The following is a 20,048-nucleotide window of genomic DNA, read 5'->3' as shown; positions in this document are numbered from 1 at the left end:
GTTTTTTAATGATGCCCACAGGTTAGGGTACGAAGATCAAGTTCCCTACTCTATCTTAATTTAAGTATCATCTGTAATTTAGAGAATGCATACATAAAATGTGTGGAAATACTTTTTCTGCTTGGTTGCAGAGATGGAGATTGAACTCAACTACTGTGTTATCTTGTTTTTAACAAACCATAAGTGATAATTCTGAAGCCTAGATCCCTCAAAGAGTCTTTAAACAGTGTTTTTCTTCTTAATTTTCATACTTACTGTGTTAGCATACAAGAAGAAATGATTATTTTTATAAATGTCAGTGATCATGGAATAATTTTTAACGATAGCTTTTTTGTTCATTTTCAAATCTTTACCAGAGTTTGTAACAAAGGTAATTAAGGACAGTGGGAGTTATTATTTTGTAGGGTTTTTTCCTAGTGAAAGGAAGGATGATATGTAGTCATTAAAGGGAATAAAAATCAAGTGGCATGTACAGTGTTACTTAATATCCCCTCTGAAATGAGGGTTAAAAATGGATGACTCTGGGATGATTTTTGCCAGCAGTAAAATGAATCGTGGGAATTGAAAAGATTGGGATATTACTGTGGCAATCAAGCACTGCAAAGTTAATCCTTTTTTTTTTCTTTTCTTTTACAGGCAGAACAAATTATATATGATCATTTTTCTGATCCCAAGTTTGTTGAGCAGTTAATAAAATTTCTGTCTTTAGAAGATAGGAAAGGAAAAGACAAATTTAATCCTCGCAGATTTTGCCTTTTCAAGGTAAGTGGAGTTCAATAACTAAATTGCTTCCTTCTTGTAGATAATTATCTGCGTGTGGAAAAGCCGCAATTCTGGGCTTGTCTCTCACTGTTGAGAAATAGTGATTTAAATGTATGCTGCTATGATTAATCCCATTAATCGTTTCTTCTGATTAACTACTTATGGAAATGTACTTAAAATAATGTAGAAGTCTGTAGGTGCTTGTATGTAATTCTATTAGGAAAGCAATGTAATTTCACTTTCTATCTATTGAAATCTAAAGTCCTTCACAATCATACATTCTTCCAAAGATGACAGTTTAGACTGATAATTACTGAAGACCCTTTCACATCTTGTTTTACAGGGCCTTTTCAGAAACTTTGATGATGCCTTCTTGCCAGTTCTCCAGCCCCATTTGGAACGCCTTGTGTCAGACTCCCATGAAAGCACCCAGAGATGTGTTGCTGAAATTATAGCTGGCTTAATAAGAGGCTCTAAACACTGGACATTTGAGAAGGTGCTGAAGTAGTGTCTTTGAGTAGTTCTGAAAGTTAAGGAATAAGTTGTAATTATTAAACATGTTAAACCTATGAAGTTGAGGGCTTCTGATGTCTTACCAAAGTCCAAGAATGGACTGGAAGACATTGCAATACTTAATGCTTCATTGCCAGTGTTTGAGTGAAATTCATAGCTTGCTGTGGTGTCTGTACACTGCTAGGTGATAGTAAAATGCTACAGGATATAATAAAGAGTTTGCTATTGGGTAAGTAGCAAAGCTGACGTGGATTGGCATAAGTCTGCTTACATTCACCTCAGACCATTACATCTTTATTTAGCCCAGACCTAGCTGTCTAAATTACTTTAAAATGCATCTTTGTAGTGAAAAGTAATTCTAGGAGAACTGGATTTTTAATAAGAAAAAAAAAAAAAAGTCCTTTGGATGTGCAAGACTGTTCTCCTACCAAAAGCGAAGTGTGTACAGTCTCTGATGTGTTTGTATTAAATTATCGGGGTTAAATTGCATATGGAGTCCACAGTATTTCAAAACACCTTGCAAACAGAATTGAAATGATTCCTGAAGTCTTAACTCTTATATTGGTTCCTTTTTATAAACATTATAGAATAGCTGCTTCTAGAAATGGTATTCTTTCCATGTTTTGAGAAGATAGAAGGAATTGGGTTCACACAGGTTAGGCAGCCATTTTGTTCTTAAATAGACAAATCTTTTGCCTTTTTGCTGAGCAGGTGGAAAAACTTTGGAAGCTTCTCTGTCCATTACTTCGAACAGCTTTATCCAACATTACAGTGGAAACATACAATGATTGGGGCACATGCATAGCAACCTCCTGTGTAAGTAGTACATTTTTAGTCTTGTAAAGATATATCCAGGTGATATAGCTTTGTATACAGGTAATGTGTAAATAAGAGCTTTAGAAGTGTTTGAATATATTTTATCAGCTAAAGCTGAGAGCTGTAAGTACAATATATAAAAGTACCACTCATCTAAAATCTTACAGCTTTTGAGGAAACTTTGCTTTCTTCTGCCCTTTGCAGACAGTTAAATGTAACATTTCAGAAAGGAAATAAAGCCTTAATTTTCTTTCTAAGTATTTTAGAGGAGCTGTATAAGGATAATGCTGTTAAAGTGTGTGCTTACTGTGTGTTTATCACTGATCATTTTTTTCAAATTACATTTTCTTTCTTGAAAGGTTATGCCGTGAAAAATTAGTCTCTAGTTATCTTCTGATGTAAACTAAAATGTCTACACACTGGTGGTCTGGGATTTGTGGGGTCTGGGAAGGAGGGTAAATGATAGGCCACAAATATCTTGTATCAGTAATTCTTTGAAGTCACTCAGCAAAATTTTGCATAACTTGTCAGCCAGAACCCTGACAAATAATTAGCAAAATTCCCGTATCAAACATGAATGATTATTCAAATACGTCAAAAAAAATAAGCTAAATTGTTTTCTGTTCCAAATTGCTATTTACCAACGAGTTTAAAACATGTTTTCGTTTGTAGTTTCATTGTACTTTCTGCATACTGAGCTTCACTGTGAAAAAATTTTGCACTTTCTTGGTAGAGTAAGCACAAAATATGCCAAGAAAATCTGTCAAAACTTTGCTTGTTTATACATTATACAAATCCCTGGTTTGCTTTATATCTCTGAAACCTGTTTGTTTTTTAGGAGAGCAGAGATCCTAGGAAACTGCACTGGTTATTTGAATTGCTGTTGGAATCTCCATTGAGTGGTGAAGGAGGATCATTTGTAGATGCATGGTAAAATTTTAACTCTTCTGTTGTGGCTGAATAAAGGAAATAAGAGCATGGATAAAATATATTGAGACTATATTGTGCCAGATGGTTTGTAGAGGCAGGCAGCAAAAACACTCCTTTTCTGTTAGTTAGGTTTGCCTATCCAATGGCAGTTTCTCTATTATTTTTTTTGTGCCCTTAAATCTAGTTAAGAGAATGCCAAAGGTTTGGAACTGGCATAGCAGCAGTACTGTTCTTTAATTCTGCAGTGTTTACTGGTCTTTGCATGAAGCTCATTCAAAGATGCTTTTATACGTTGACGCATTCAACATTTAAAACAAGGCTGGGGCAGGGGGACAACTAGAGAAGAGAGGAACAACTTGGTATGATTACAGATGTATTGTTCCTATTTCTAGCCGGCTTTATGTACTGCAAGGTGGCCTTGCACAGCAAGAATGGAGAGTACCAGAGCTGTTGCACAGACTGCTGAAGTACTTGGAACCAAAACTCACACAGGTTTACAAAAATGTCCGAGAGAGAATAGGAAGGTCAGTGTTCTCTTCTGTAGTTCTTGCTTGAATTGTTTCTTCTGTTCATAGTATTTGGGTAACTGAGTAACTTAATAGCTACACTGAAGCGGTGACTTATCTCTGTGTGTGAATTCTGCTATATAAAAATTACCTAAGTTACTGTTAACAGACTTGTTTCAGAAACTTCAGATGGCTTCTCCATTTTTTTACTTCATGTATATGGTTTGTTATTTTTATGTATGAGATCTCTAAAGCTTTTAGAAACAAATTTACTTTGCTCAGGGCCTAATTAATTAGCTAACTAATTAATTAGCCATAACTATACAGGGAATTCTTTAAAGAGCATTTTAGTGACTTAAGAGCTAGTTGCACATCTGTTTGGGGGAGGGAGAGTTGTGGTTCAGTGACTAGCCCTGCTTGACTCACATATCTACAAAGAGAGTATTTGGAATATATGCTTTTTTTTACGTAACTTTGAGCGAAGATGAGAGGAATTTGATTTTTGATATTTAGTACTTGCAAGAGTAGCAAATGGATTTCTCTGAACCAGTCGTGCTAAGCGTATGTTGCTTCTTTGCTTTATTTTAGTGTGTTGACCTACATATTCATGATAGATGTTTCCTTGCCAAATACTGCTGCAACTAAGTCTCCTCGTGTCCATGAATTTACCACCCGAATACTTGAAAATCTTAAACCCCTCATGGAAGCAGATGAAGAAATTCAAAATCATGTTATGGAAGAGAATGGAGTTGGAGAACAGGATGAGAGAACTCAGGGCATTAAACTCTTGAAAACGAGTGAGTTACCCCCATTTATAAACCTTATTAAGTATGATTAAGGACTGCAAATAATATAGCTTCAATACAGAATTTCACTTCAGAGATCTGTGCTGTAACAAGGAGATACCTGTTTCAGGGTTGAGGTTTATAACGTCAACTTTAGAAGGTCCAACGTAACTGCTAGTGTGGGTCCACTAATGTAGCCACTCCTAGGGTACTCTAGCAATGAATTGGATGTATAATTTGTTGGGGGATTATTATTTTTTTACCTTCTTATTCAGTGATCAGCTCTCTTTTTTAAAACAGTTCTGAAATGGTTGATGGCAAGTGCAGGACGGTCCTTCTCTACAGCAGTCACGGAGCAACTCCAGCTTTTACCCTTGTTTTTCAAGGTATCCACTTTAATTGCTGATATATTAGTCATGTTTGAAAACATGATGTTACATATGAAGTTACTGTTTTTCTTTTTTACAAAGTGCCTTATATCAGCAATGGAAAACATGCATATTGATGAGGCCCCAACTATTTTTTATGCTAATGTACACTTACAGTTCGTAATTTAACCTGCTATATGGTTTCCTGAAAATGAGTTGTAGATTAATGATCCTATATGTTTGTAGTTTGGGTGGGAGATGTAGATGGGTGGGAGAATGGAACATGTTGAATTAATGAATTAATGTTTTTGTTCTAATACTACTTTGTGTTTTTTTTTTACTTTTTCTTTTTTTTCTATATATTTCTTCTTTTGCTCCATAATTGAGCAATTCTTTCTAGATGGTGACACCTCTAATCCTTTGTATTCTTTCATGAAGTTGGGTCATTGAGTGCTGTATATCAGAAATAATGCATATTTGCATGCTCCAAAGCATGTCCTTGCTTCGTATAAACGTCAGTCAATAATCCAACAATAAACTGAAGTTTACTTTCACAAAAAGGAACTTGAAATACTAATAAAGGTTTCAATTTTGGACCTACATCTAAAATACTAAATGAATTGGATATCACACCTGAAGAATTGCTCTGGGGAACAAAATGCTTAATGGCACCCATTTAATCCTGAAGAGCTTCATGCTAGCCAGACAGTTTGCATAATACATGGTGCAGTACAGTTTATCTGATAGAGTTAAGCATTTCTCTTTCTGAAGCAAACAGGGATCTCAATTCTGTTCACTTATTTTCAAGAGGTTACTGCTGAGAATATTTTAATGTTATATTGATTCATTTTTTTCCTAGATAACTTAGGAAAATTTCCTGTCATTGTCCTTCCAAGCAACTAAACTTTTTCTAGGATTTGGTTGTTAGCAATGCTTTATTACTGACATTAGCTTTTTCTTTTTTTCTTCCACCTCTTTGATCTTGTTCTACAGATTGCACCAGTAGAAAATGACAATAGCTATGATGAACTCAAAAGAGATGCAAAGATGTGTTTATCATTAATGTCTCAGGGTTTGCTGTATCCTCAGCAAGTGCCTTTGGTACTTCAGGTGCTAAAACAAGTAAGTCTGGTCAAAACAGCTCAAAGCTTCAGGCTTTCAGATGCATTGTGCAGTAGCTTTGTTTTGTTTGTTTGATCTAACCATTATTATTTTAAATGAATGATTAAATGAAAAATGTATGCTTTGGAAATTAAGAGTGTATGAAACAAAAAATATCTGAAAGAGGAAGGTTATCTTAATTGCAACTCTTCCCAAAGCTTTTTTTAAAAATATTATTAGCTTTACATCTCCTCCTTGGTCGTCTACACATTCTTGTTTCTTTTAATATTTATTATTTTTTACTTGTAGACGGCAAGAAGCAATTCTTGGCATGCTAGGTATACCATATTAACCTACCTCCAGACCATGGTGTTCTACAATCTCTTTATCTTTCTCAACAACGAAGAAGCAGTCAATGACATTAGATGGCTGGTTATAAAACTCCTGGAAGATGAACAGCTTGAAGTAAGTCATAGCTCTTACAAATACAGGTAATGTCTTTCACAAATACAAATTCTGTACAAATACACAGAAGCGAAGGCTTGTAATAAGTTATATGAGTAAGTATGTTTGATCATGTTCAAGCTCAGTGAAGAATCTTCAGTGTTAATCTACATTCTGCTCCATTTCCCCTGCACCATTTTCAATGCTTTTTTTTTTTTTTTTTTTTTTTGGTATGGTATTTATTTATTGGTGGTGTGGTTATTTGTATTTGCACTGTTAGCAAATATCAGTGAAATCCTTCTTTGGGATGTTTCCGTCCTTTTTTCTTTCTAGAAGAAAGTGGAAACTGGAGTCTGATACACCTCTGCCAAAATAAAAATCCTACTTTAGTTCTTCCTGAAGCTACATTTAAAGCAGCAGTTCTACCTGAGATGTGAAGCTTACTTTTGTCAACAGGAAATTGAAAATAATTTGAATATATGAATTAAAACTTATGGCTGAAAAGGCTTGTCATTACAATCTTTATAAGTACAAGTAAATACTTAGAGAACAGCACTTAGACTGCTTACCCAACCATACCAATATTAGTCTAACCTCTCATGATTCATGTCACTATTTGCTTTAGTGATCTGGAAAGCAAAAGCTGGCAATCCTAGCTAAGTTGTTGCCCGTACCGGTCAGAACACTTACCTTATGATCTTATATAATCTAGAAAAATATGTTTTACTCACTTTAATATACTCTATCTAGTTATTTTTAATGTAGAAAAGTATTCCTCTGTACTGCAGAGATGCAAATCAAAAACTTACCTATGCTCATAACCACTTAGGGTCCTGATGTTACCATGGAAGCTTTTACATTTCTCTAAAAAAAAAAAAATAAAAAAATAAAAATAAAAAAAAAAACTTGACAGTTCTTGAAAATAATAGGCAATGTGCAGAGTATTATTATTTATTTCTTTTTATATGCTGGATTTTTAAGATGAGTATCGTTTCAGTAGGACTCCCTGCTTTAAGTAGTGTTTGGTATCTTTACCCTGTGGAACTGAGATTTTTGCTCTTGGTTTTCAAGACTTTTTTTTGCTTATTTTGATAAAAGGTGCTTGACCTAATCATCCTGCCCACCTTGTTTTGTTTTAATATACAGTTTACACTTCTAATATTGCTAGTATTTTTTCATTTGTCTTTTCCTTGTTGCTGTTTTGTAAAATGATTGCAAAGACTTCTGCAAATGACAATCTCAGATGGCTATGCAGAATGTGAAATAGCAGTATGACAGCAATGCATAGTGACCATGGGTGATAGGACAGTCTGGCTTCTATCACGTACAAATTCCATGCATCCGGCTTTAAGCATATGTGCCTAGGATTAAAGGGTGCTGTACTTAAATGGAATTATAGGAAATTCTTCTTCGGAAGGTCAGTGGACTTGGACTGCTATGGCTGTGGGCACTAATGTGACCCTGCTGCTCATAAAGGGAAAGAGAACGCAATCCAGAAAATTCTCTCTGTGTACAGCAGTATAACCACTGCTGAATGTAGTGTCTAATTTTCATGCAGTTAAGGTAGATGGAGAGAGCAGCAGGAATGATTTGCAGTTGGGGAAGCATGTTTTGCAGTAAATTGTTCCGTGTACTCAGAAGTAGAGAAGTGAAAGTGACCGTGTTCAACTTCAGGTTATGTTTCAAGTGATAACCAAGTTAATCTGAAAGCATATATTTATATATATATATATATTTTTTTTTTTACAAATTTATCAGCCAGAATTTGATTTATAAAAATATGAAACCATATGAAACACCTACCCAGATAGCTTCCTAGATCAATGTAGTATATACATAGTACCTAGGTGTCTTGAAGAATTTTCCATATTACACTACAATATCACAGTACTTGGAGTATTTTCTTTGTTGTGTAAATTGTTCCTTGCAAGTACTACACGAGTTTTGCTTGTGCTGTTGAATGGTGTTTGCCTTGTTACTTTTTGTTTTGATAGTTTTGATGGTTTTGTAGACCTTGGTCATTCAGTTCTGAATAGCACCTACTAAGAAAAAAAAACATGCTTGGATGCTTGGTTGGAAGTGTGTTCGTCTGCAGCTCCTTCATAGGTTTTTGCATTCTATAAATCATCATGTGAGTATGATGATCTGTAAATTATTTAGTGTCAGATGTGGTGATTGATTAGCTTCTTAATGTGATTTTAAAGGCTTTTGCTTCTAAGTACTCCTTGCAGCAAAGCATTCCTTTTATTTAGATTATTAATTTATAAATGAAAACAGTTCTAATACAGCAAATAATGATGTAAACAAGTACAGTTCACTGGGGAGCTTGCTCACTTTACAGCCAAGCTTCTTCGTATTCTGCATTTTGCAGTAGCACATCATGTTTCATTTAATAGCTTGGCTCTTCAGAGACTCACAAATTGCTGATAAGCAATACTGGCACATTTTCTCTTCATACTTCTTTATGCTATTAACAAAGCAGATCACGTTTGAATAATATGTTGTAGAAATTTAAGTGGAATGAAGCGAAGTCTCGAGAGCTTATTGTTAACTTACTATGTTTAATTATTGTAGCACTAGCGGCTAAACTCACTGCTTTGTGAAGGTCCAGAACATTATGTTCAAGGATGTAATTTATTATAATCTGCTACATTGGATTCAGAGTGTTGGTGGGTGTTTTGTACTCCACATAGACAAATGTTCTGTTTACAGTTGGTGGTAACAGTATGTACTTACCAATAAATCTGTCAATTGCTGTCAGTGTTCCAACAAGTTGATTTGGATTTCAAGTTAGTAAATTTCCTTGTCAGTCTGCAATTTATTTTAAGTTGGAAGAGAGTTTCTAAGGAAGTCCAATCTGAATATGGTCTTACACTTCTATAACTATACTCTGTGGAGATTTTGAATAGATGAGGTGAATCAGTAAGACTGATGGGGTTATACTTGCTAGCAAGTAATTGGATTTGAGTTGTCTGTACTTGTAATCCACTAGCAATGCATTGTAGCTATTTTATAAGGAAGGGGAAAGCAAATCTGTGTTTTGAATGAATTAGCAATTAGATTAAAATTGAGTTTAGTATTGTTTGTTTGGGTTTCCACGTTAAAAAGGAATATTTTTCCAATGTGTGATTCCATTTTTATTCCAGTAGTTTAAAAACCAAAAATTCACACACAAAAAACTCAGGTCAACCAAGTAAAGAATGCTGGAACGTTAAGGAACTGAATTGTTGACTATGAAGCACTGAAGATAATTGTAATTTATTAACCTCATGTTACTTCTCAAAAAAACCTCTTGTGTTACAGGTAAAACAGAATCAGTTTGCATGACATTTTGTGAACATAGGCTTTGCTTTTGTCAATTCTAATGTCTTCACATATACATAGGCCATGGGAGGGAAGTATGCTTTTGAATAAAGTACACTTTTTTTTTCTTCTTGAAAAAGAGCTAACATTAACACATAGACTTAAAAATTTTGTAAAGCAGATTGAGGATTTGGGATGGGTGTCTTGTTTTACAGGTATTTTCAAACTATTTAAAGTTAATCTAGTCTATGATAGGTATTTCTTGACAATTGAGCTAAGTTACTGCATTTGCTTAAGTAGTACGTCACTTTCTAACAAATTATGTAAAGATAGTTCTGTATTGCAGTAGAACACTTTTTTTTTTATTATTTATTTTGTTATGAGCCAAAAGGTAAACTAGTAGTTTATGATCTGAGAGAACAGGATAATGTTTTTAAAATGTTTCTTGGTCAGAGTTTGGTAACTTGGCCAAAACGGATGTGCCCAAAAATATAACTTGTTTCTTGCTGTTCATGTTTGCTTAGTAACTGTGGTATGTGCTATCTCTGGTTGTAGGTGAGAGAAATGGCTGCTACCACTCTAAGTGGTCTTCTACAGTGCAACTTCCTCACTATGGATGGTCCCATGCAGACCCACTTTGAACAGCTATGCAAGATGAGGTTGCCAAAAAAACGAAAACGAGACCTGGGTTCAGCTGTGGATACAATTCCTTCTGGTGGTAAGAAGATTGTTTCAGACTAAAACCATATATTTTGAGAGCAGTTTTGGAAGACATAAGAATTTTTTGCTATTCTTAAATGATTATTCTGCAAGCACTCCAGATAGAATTGGGTTTATCCTGTGATTAAGCAATATTTAAAAATAAACACAAACCCAGAGAAACACAAGGCTGGTTGCCCATGCAAATTTTTCTCCTTTCTAAGCATTCGTAACCTGTAATGGGTAACCACATGTCCTTATGTACCTTATTCTCTATTTCTGTGAATACAGTGCAGTCCTAATCTTTTTGAAGTGCTTTGAGAGTTTGCTTTACAGCATAAATAATGAATAAGAATACACTACTACAAAAAAAAAAAAAAAACAACGATGTATTCTTAGGTTAAATTAATTCACTACTTCTCCCAGAATTAAAACTTAAGAGATTTTTTGATTTCCTCTGTACATACTTGACATAGTTAAGATGATGGGGGATATTTCCTCAGTAAATATAATTTCTTAGCCACCACAACATGTTTTCACTGCTCACCTATCTCACCTTCTGTTTGTTAGCAGTGTGTTTTTAACAAAACAAAACTTAGTTAACCTTTGTTAGGGACCTGGCTTCCTGACCAGATATCTAGTGTGTCTGGGTCATGTTCCTTTGACCCAGAAAGACTGAGTTTCCATGTCATCAAGTAGCTTGATATTTGAGAGAACATTCTTAACTTGGGAACAGCGGAGATACAGCTCATGAGTGATTTACTGTCTAGCTACTTAAGTTCATTTATCAAAGAAGCTCTCTTGAAATGTTTATAAAATATATAGAAGTTGCGGATGATTTTTTTTACACATTCTTCCACTAAAAATTAAAGATGTGAGAAAGCAGAAGCACGGTGGAGATCCACAGACTTCTGTGAATTGTACTATACAGTCTGTAAAACCATCTGGTTTCCTGCAGAGATTTTTGTACTGTTCCAGGGTTGTTGTTGCTTTAAAAGAAAAACAACAACAACAACAACAACAACAAAAACACTAAGTTTGACTGTCTCATGAAGTGATGGCTTAGATAAAAGAGTTGCACCTTATTAAATGTAATATTCTGTAATTGTAGACTTGGTTAAACGCCATGCCGGTGTGCTAGGACTTAGTGCATGTATTTTGTCAAGTCCGTATGATGTACCCACCTGGATGCCACAGCTCTTAATGGATCTCAGTGCCCATCTTAACGATCCTCAACCTATTGAGGTAAAAACACTTCATTTTTCTCTTTAGTATACCATGTCTAAAATATGCTTATTCATCTGCTTTCCTATATATATATATACATTTAAAAATACCATTAAGAAACTTACTTTCTGCTGCTTTTTATTAAGCATATAGTTTAATTCACAGACAGACTTTCAAGTATTTCAGTGGGTTTCCTGTTCTTGCTTTCACACTTAAAGCATAAAAAGCTGCAAGAGCTATATCTACAGTGAGGAAATAGTTTTGATTGTCTTTTTTTTTATCTTAAAATTGTTACTTTCATATATACCTACAAAGATAGAATTGGGGGGAGGGGGGTGACGAGAAAATATCAAACTGAACAACAGCAACAAAACACTAAAATCTTTAAAACAAAGTTTCATAAGCAATTCTAGAAATGAGTTTTTAGTGAAGCGGTTACTTTAACTATATTTTTGCTTTGTGTGTTTTGTTTTCTTGACCTTTTCTGTGTTAAACATGAATTTACTTGCTGAAGGATTCCTTAGATTTAACAAACTTTGCTATGGTGTGTTTTCCTGAATCAAGAAACTGGACTGAGTGGACTTAATTATTTTAGTAACAGAAGATTGTTTTTCTCTCATTTGATTTTCCTGCATGCCTTCTGTGTTAGATTCATCCACTGTTTCTCGTGTTTTGAGACCTGAACCATTCCTTTGAAAAACTTGAGGAAAAGGGGAAAACAATTACACATATACTTTATAAGAAGCTATTATTTTTTTCAGATTTGAAATTGTTGGTCAAATAATTCATTTTGTAGGAATGTTGGAATTGTGATGCTAGTCAAAAAGACTATAACCAGAACTGAAAAAATTAAAATACGAAATTCTTCAGAGCCAGTCTAGCTTCTGTAGCTGTTTGAACAATTCTCTCAGTATCATTTTTATGTTTAACATTTGTTTTGCCATGGAGCTTAAATCTACAATAGATACAGATCAATACTGATTGTCTCCTGTGCAGATGACTGTGAAAAAAACACTGTCAAATTTCCGGAGGACCCATCATGACAACTGGCAGGAGCATAAACAGCAGTTCACAGATGACCAGCTACTAGTGCTTACTGACCTCTTGGTTTCACCATGCTATTATGCATAGATAGGTAAGATTTTTTTTTTTTTTTTGACATAAATTAACAGAAGCAGCAGTCTTACGAAATCTACTCTAGCTCTCCAACCTAACATAGCATAGAAAGGAATCTTTCAACCACAGGGAGAATATGTCACCAAATAACAGTTCCTTGTGTCTCCATTGTTCTGTTCGGGATCAGATTTATTTTGGGGTAATTATTGTTGCCCATATTTTTTCATGTGTCCCTATATTACATGAGAATTTTGATAGGATACTCTTCTTGAATACGGGCGATCCTTCTCACCATTTTGTGCCAGTTGGATGCCTTTCAAATGTCTGTCAGTTTCACTAGAGGCCAAGTGCCTAATGCTTTGTACTTGTGATGTCTCTGAGGACTTTAGCCTGCTACCTGGTACAGTATATCTTCTGGGTGTTACGATGGGAAATAACCATGGACAAACTGTTCCCTCTTCTGCAGTATGGCTTTCCTAATAGGTCTCTTCACAGACATGTCCAGAAAGAGCAAATCCAATCCCAGAGTTTCTCTTAAGCTGCAAGATTCTGATGTCTTCTGTGATGTTTTGTGATGGTATTTGAAGATAAATTTTAATTTATTTTCATTTTGTTCTGTAGTAATAGCATGAAGCAGTAATTGTGTTCTGATTTTTTTATTTCAGGCTTCTCCTGGAAAAATGAGGATGTGGGAGCCTTTCTGAAAAATAAAGGAAACTCAAAGAAATTTATCATGTAGAAAACTTTGTCTGGGAAATCCTGATGCCTAATCAAAACCACTTTTAAATGCATACATAAAGGCCTGGTTCTATTCAAAAAGAATTTCACCTCCCTGGGGAGCAGCTGTGGGAGTCCCATAGTCTCCCTGTAACTGCGTTCACAGAGCCTGATCATGAGTTTATTGAAAGACCCTTTTCATTGGCCCGCATTACACATCAGTCTTGTTTCTGCTTTATTGCACACAGTGACTTACACTGCACATTTCTTACTCTCTTTTTCTGACCCTTCTTCCCAGCTGTTTCTGACATCCAAGCTATGCAGAAGCAGAGAGTGCTGCAAATCAGAATATACTCAGTGAAGATCTCCGATTCTGTTGATGCATCTTGTTATCTAGTCAACGTAAAAGACCAGGAACTTAATCTTTCTCAGAGTTTATTTTTCACTACTTGGATTTCAGTGCCCGTCAAATGAAGGGCTCTATATCATTCAGTCCACCTCAGGGCAGGATTGCCTTTTTGTATCTTGTTGAAATGTAAATAGCTGACTTTGTGCAGTATAGATGATGGCAGGACAAAATGTGGGGAGTGAAAGCTCGTACTGCATGGTGAGGTCTTCACTGATAGCTCGACCACGTGGAATAAAAATCTATGATTATCTGAATATTTTTAAGAGTGAAGGACTATGGGTATTTCTAATTAGAGCCCACAGGTAAGAAATTGTGGACTATGAAGTGAAGGTTGAATTTGCAGAATGAAATGTATGTGTAGTGTGAAAAGGCACTGAATGGCTGACTGTTTTTAACTGTGTGTGCTCATAAAGATTGTCACTATTTGAGCAAGCATACCTTGCTCAAAAATTGTGGAAGCTCTGTATTTTATTTTTTTTGCCTGCAGCTTTATTCAGAGACTGGTATCTATTGGCTATTTAACAACATGTTTAATATGTGTTACATAGTTGTAAAAGACTGTATAAATTGTAGAGGCATTGCATTGACAAAACATTGTACAGTTTGCAACCTTTTACATAATACCATTGTGAGATTAATTTGTAAAGATTCATACTTAGGTGTTAATACAGTAGTAGTTCTGGCTTTTGTATCAAATCAAATGCCATTATTAGTTTTTTAAATTATTTTCTTTAACAGTATCTCTTCATGTCTAAAAGGCAGAGGTTTTGATTTGGTTTTCTTGTATCTCATTTATTACTATGTCTCATTCAGATTTTAACGAATATTTGTGGCCATCTCTAAATGCTGGCATGACATATTCTGATGTGATAAATTCATAGAACGTGAGGTACATGGAAATAATGCGTAAGCTGGCGTGTTTCAATTTTCATGCAGACCTGCAGGAGCACTAATACATTTCGAGCAATCTACCTGCTGAGTGTGTGACTCATTCCAAACTTCAAAGCACAGCAGTGTTCCTGGTGCAGTATTTAATGAGTGTCAGCACACAGATGTAACCACTGTATAGCGTAGTGCCAAAATTATTATTTCAATTGTGTATGTAGTTTAAGACCCAATAAATGGATTGTTTGTAACATCTGCTTTTTTTTTTTTTTTTGCATTTCTGAAGTGGAAGTTTCTTATTTTGAGACTGAACTTAAGGTTGTTTACTGTGCTTTTTAGCTTTTTGTGTGAGGTGTGTGTTTATCATGGAACTTGGCACTGAGTTAAGGCAGCATTAAAGATAATTAAAGATGTAGCTCTAATGAGTGGGACACTAGCTTTTATATTTTTACATGAAAATATCTTGCACCTGGTGAGACTTGCAATAAAATTTTTGAGAAGTATGCTTAAAATTGGAAAAAATGTTATGCTTAAAAAGTTAGTTTGAAGTGGAAGATTGTTTTGCTTAAATAAAAATATTAGAAAGTATTTGCTGGAAGTTATGATCTTCAAAGTACCTGTTGGCTGGTTAACTGCTATCACAGCAGACGTTATCTGTGTTGTCTTGCCTTCACCAGGAACAGCTAATAATAGGATCCAGCTCTGCTGCTTTTTGCCATAGCTGGGATTTTCTCTTCTTGTGTGTCTGTAGTCAGTGTAGCTGGAATTAGTTGTGATGGTGAGGATCCATCCCTGAGCAGGGAACCATTCTGTAGTCAGAGCTATGGTTGCAAATAAGTAGGTGGTATTATTTCACAGTAACTGTTTATAAATTGGTAATAAATTACTGATGGGATCTTGTCCGAACAGATCCCCCAGAAAATAGAGTGCCTGTTCAAAGTACAGTTCTGTAGGGTAAAATGTGATAGTATGAGAAAACTTGAACTGACGCTTTGTGGGCAAAAGATTAAATTAAAGCCTTTGTTCTGAGGATGTAGGAATAACTTTGAGTTATTCATCACATATTGTAACTTCTCTGCTGCAAGCAATCTGTGCACACAATCAGTTCTGGGCTTACCATCACTTTGCTCAATCACATGATGAAAGAGGAGAGTGGAGTAGAACATTATTCAGGACTTCATCTTGCTTCCCATTACTCACTTTCCATTATAAATCACTGTTCTCAAAGGCAACCTTATGACCTTTCCTTACGAAACAAGATTGTTCACAAAGCTTGCTTAGTCTTTTTTTTTTTTTTTTTTTGTATTGTTAGATTGAGTGGTTGTTGAGCACTTAATGACTGGTTCTGATGAACTGTTAAGCAACATTCAGTCCCCAGTCTCTATTCTGGCATGGACATTTCTAGGACTTTTCTCCTAAGATGGACTGTCCTCTGATGCTTTCCTCTGTCTGCTCGCAGCTCTCAAAGTAGGGAAGAAATAGCTTGTCCTTGCCTGAAGCCTTAGAGATTAAAATGCAATGACTCAGTTTGCAGAGGGAGACATTTCAAGAGTGAGAAGATAGATTTATTCCCCTTGAACAGTAATGGAGGTGAAAAAAGATGTTGGAGACTGTCTGGTATGTCCTTGATAGCCTTAGTTGACCGTATGTCAGTCTGCAAAAGCAACCTCAGTGACCATCCTGCTCAAAGCAGCAAAGATTGAATGGTGATGCTGTCGTAAGGCGGAATTCATTTCTTGGGGTTGCTTGGGTTTTGGGTCTGTGGTGGTGTGTTTGTTGTTTTGGTTTTTTTTTGCTTGAGTTACAGTGACTTAGCTGCCTTGCTAAATTATTAAGAATGGAGCGATCATCTATATTTACATAATCAAGTGGGTATATCTGCATTTGAAAACCTGCTGAAATCACGGCAAAGGCATAATGCTTTTGATAAGACTTGAACTGGTTTTGGGTGGCACCACAGACTCAGCATTGGTGGGTTGTGTGACTAACAAGTTAAGCTAACGTGTGTGGATTTTAAGAAAATCAAAGAGGAAAAGGGATGAACATCCATGTATCTGATATGGAACATTATGACTCATGTTCTTTTCATGTCCATGTTTATGCCCTCTCATCTTTTTTACTTCTTAAACCAGCCTAGTACTGGGAGTTCTGTCCTTGGTACACATGTATGATATCTCTCCTATCGATTTCTCAGTTAGGCGTCCCCAGCATCCCATATTCACCACTCAGTCTCACGCTTTCTTCCATAGCTTCAGAATTCCTGGAATCGTGCAGCAGAGACTTGGCTTTCCTTTTCTACTGTGCTGTAGAAGACACAATAATCTGGTAAGGTGAAGGGGGAAGAAGGGGAAGTATTGATCCATAGAATGTTTTGTTAACCAATGTCCTTGCAGGATTTTAACTTTAGCCCTGCTGTAAATTATCAACAAATTTGTTTTACATTCTCACTGGCGTGCAGTAGTGGGAATGCAGCATTTATGGATTCCCCATCACAAAATACTTGCTGTACAGTCACATTGCTATACAGGTTTGGGGTGGGGGACATGTTTTTCCAGTGAGGGGGGGGATAAGTTAACCTAAACTAAACCTGACTTTGAGGTTCTCTGCAGGCTAGAGGTAACCATGCACTGGAGAAGAGGTTTCACAGTCTTTAATCTAGCAAGGTGCTTTTGAGGCACTAGGGCAGAGGTCATTTCGGTCTACTGCAAGGAACTGGCAGTTCTACTACAGAAGAAAACTCAAAACTGTGCGGGAGATGCAGAATATTGCCAAGATGTTTAAGGCAATGCACACAAATTATGGGCAAATCACACCTGGTTTGCTCTGAGGGTTTTTTCTTCTCTCTTGGTCAACAAATGCCTCCCAAAGCTATTAAAAGATATTTAGAACTCCATGAGCTGAGAATAAAAAAATGGTTACTGTTCTCTCCCTGGGAAGGACAGTAACTCTCAGTTAAAGCATTCTTGAATCAGGGGTTCTCCCAGCACAGACAACAGCTCGGACAGTTGCCTACAAAAGTTGCTAGCAAAATTATCAGTGATTTCTGATGGATTAGAGCACAGCGATTAGAGGAATTCTTTGTATCCTAAAGGGGCAGACTGTTCAAAGGGTGAAAGAGAGCCTTGTATTTTTCTGATTCTAGGTTGGATGTCGTCTTCAGCCTTTGCTTGTGGAAGTTAGGCCTGCTTTTCCTGCTTGGGCTCTTAGCACCATCACTGCAGATATTCTCTATAAATTAGCGGGGCAGACTTTGCTGCTAGAGAGGGAGGAGGGCACCTACTGTCCTTGGGGAATAGTGAGAGGTGTGCTGGGAAGTAGGAGGAGCAGTCATTTTTGATTGGTATGCATCTTAAAAAAAAAAAAAAAAAAAAAAAAAATTGAAAAGGCAGTAAACTCAATAAATTTGTTCTGATAATAAGTCTAGTGAGATTAGCAATAAATTTAGGGAGTAGCCTCAATGAGTTCATGCAGAAAGGTTTCTATCAAGAGAAAAAAAGCCTTAACTGTCTTTTACTTCTATTCTTTTGGGTTAATTCACCCTTCTGTTATTCCAGCATCTTTCCCCTAGAGCTGTTTTGTTAAAATGCTGAGGCACTGATCCACTTGCATTGGGGTGGGAGGCAGGCAGGCTTCCACAATTAAAATAACTCCAATTTCTTGTGGTAAATATATACAAGATTTGACACTTTAAAAAAAAAATGTCTTGGGAACACAATTTAGCCTCGTGCTGAGAACTCTGACAAATATTTGATGCCTCATAGTTCTAGAGAGCTGTTTTTTTTTTTTTTTCCAAATTGGTTTAAGGAAGGCCTTGAGAGTGCTGTAAAGTAGGAGTTAATATCCTACTACCTTGTGTGAGGTGCTGCAAAAGCTGTTGCTCCTGTGATTGCCTTGCAAAACCTACACTCATTTTTCCCCTGCTCTTTTCCCCTGCTCCAAACTTTGGCAGTTCTCTTAAAAGAAGGGGCTGAGCAACAGAGACCGCGCAGTGTCTCACGTTCCCATGGAGATGTGCTGCCTCAGTTCGTCTCACTCCCCAACTACAGGACCTGTGTTCTAATCACTTCCCTTCTGCTCACTGCCTCCCGTAGTCTTCATGGGCGCTCAGCTGAGCGCATGCTGCTATCTGCAGCATTTCTGAATGCACATCACTGAAGTTCCATCCAGGCTCATGCTTTTCTACTGAAATGTTGGAGGCTTGCAGGCTATAGTAACTCCTAACACCTATTCCTTCATTTCAAACTACAGTTCATAACTATAGAGGTATAAAATACCTAATAAAACAAAAACCCTTGCTTTTCATGTGCCTAAGTCCTGTGTTAATGAGATAAGTGACAAGCTAAACTAGTTACTATTAGAAAATGGCAGACATCTGGCATTTTGCACATAGCTAGTTCTAAATACCTTTTTTGTAAGGTCCAAGTCTTACACTTCTGAAAAGTGGATTTAGAACTCAGGCTCTCATAGAGTGGTTTCAAAAGCACACACGAGATCAGTCTCTTGCTAACTCCTTTAAAATGCATGGCCTCACAAAAAAAAAAAAAGTCCCATTAGGCATATGCAGTCTTCTTTCCATGTGTGCTTCTACCTGCTAAACTGAAGGAAATCGGGAAGTCTAACTGTGGTCACCCAAGTTGGAGCATTTGGTCAAATAATGTAGTATTTGGAATTACATTAGACTTTTCCATCTTTTTAAAGGACTCACGTTTTGCAAGAAGTTGTGTTATTACTTTTTTTTTTGGTAAGTGACAACACAGAAGTAGTCAAGTCTAATGTAGACTCAGGCATTAGGCATAATGTGAAACTAAGGTCAGAGTTCGTAGTGTCTTGCTTACAATTAAGGATTCGGGTATTTGTGCTCGCATTAGTTTCACTTACAATCATCTCTGTTTCCTCAGCATTAATCACTTTGAAGTAATGGACTCTTGCATTACACTGCTATTTTGTCAGTCTCATTTAATCATACAGTTAAGCATGATCTGATGTTTATAAATAAGAAAACTCAGGGAGATCCCAGCTCATCATTGAAAAAAATCATACTCAGAAGGGCCAGGATTCACCCACAGAATTCAAATTAGCCATGACTGGAGAATAAAAATACAAGCAAGAGCTAAAATAAAAGTGATAGGCAAGCTGAGAGGCTTGAAGCCCTAGGAAAACATGGATGTGATGTTCTGGGTTTTGTCCATCTTCATTGCAACTAATTTAAGAACAAAACCAATGTGAAATGGCCCAGACCAATGTGCCCAGGTTCCAGCCTGCTCTCATGGCTGCTAGCTTTTCCCAGTAGCAGACCACATACCAAGGCTGGACTGATTGCCAGCTGGAGGTTGTGCTTAGCATGCAAGGCTTGTCGGCCTGGCTGCTCTTGTGAGTCATAGGTTTACTGAAGGAAATTGCTCTTAGTTTTAGAAAGAAATGTGTTGAAAAATAAACTACCAAGTAGCACTGACAAGCCGTCAGATGG

The 20,048-nt window shown here is 36.3% G+C and overlaps 1 protein-coding gene across 2 annotated transcripts in view; it reads left to right on the top strand.

The window, feature by feature from the left end:
• PSME4 (proteasome activator subunit 4) overlaps window positions 1–14,832 on the top strand; it is a 69,042-nt gene extending 54,210 nt beyond the window's left edge. For both annotated transcript variants that reach the window (XM_084514132.1, XM_084514131.1), the window contains exons 35-47: window positions 637–762; window positions 1,106–1,258; window positions 1,987–2,091; window positions 2,930–3,021; window positions 3,414–3,545; window positions 4,116–4,324; window positions 4,613–4,698; window positions 5,674–5,802; window positions 6,091–6,246; window positions 10,084–10,246; window positions 11,339–11,472; window positions 12,451–12,589; window positions 13,236–14,832. In XM_084514132.1, the coding sequence (XP_084370258.1) occupies window positions 637–762; window positions 1,106–1,258; window positions 1,987–2,091; window positions 2,930–3,021; window positions 3,414–3,545; window positions 4,116–4,324; window positions 4,613–4,698; window positions 5,674–5,802; window positions 6,091–6,246; window positions 10,084–10,246; window positions 11,339–11,472; window positions 12,451–12,585 (1,620 nt within the window). In that variant the 3' untranslated portion in view covers window positions 12,586–12,589; window positions 13,236–14,832. The remainder of the gene's footprint in view (window positions 1–636; window positions 763–1,105; window positions 1,259–1,986; window positions 2,092–2,929; window positions 3,022–3,413; window positions 3,546–4,115; window positions 4,325–4,612; window positions 4,699–5,673; window positions 5,803–6,090; window positions 6,247–10,083; window positions 10,247–11,338; window positions 11,473–12,450; window positions 12,590–13,235) is intronic.
• Window positions 14,833–20,048: the final 5,216 nt, after the last annotated feature.

Source organism: Aythya ferina, assembly GCF_964211825.1.
Source record: "Aythya ferina genome assembly, chromosome: 3".
Taxonomy (NCBI): domain Eukaryota; kingdom Metazoa; phylum Chordata; class Aves; order Anseriformes; family Anatidae; genus Aythya; species Aythya ferina.
This window is presented reverse-complemented; position numbering and strand designations above follow the sequence as displayed.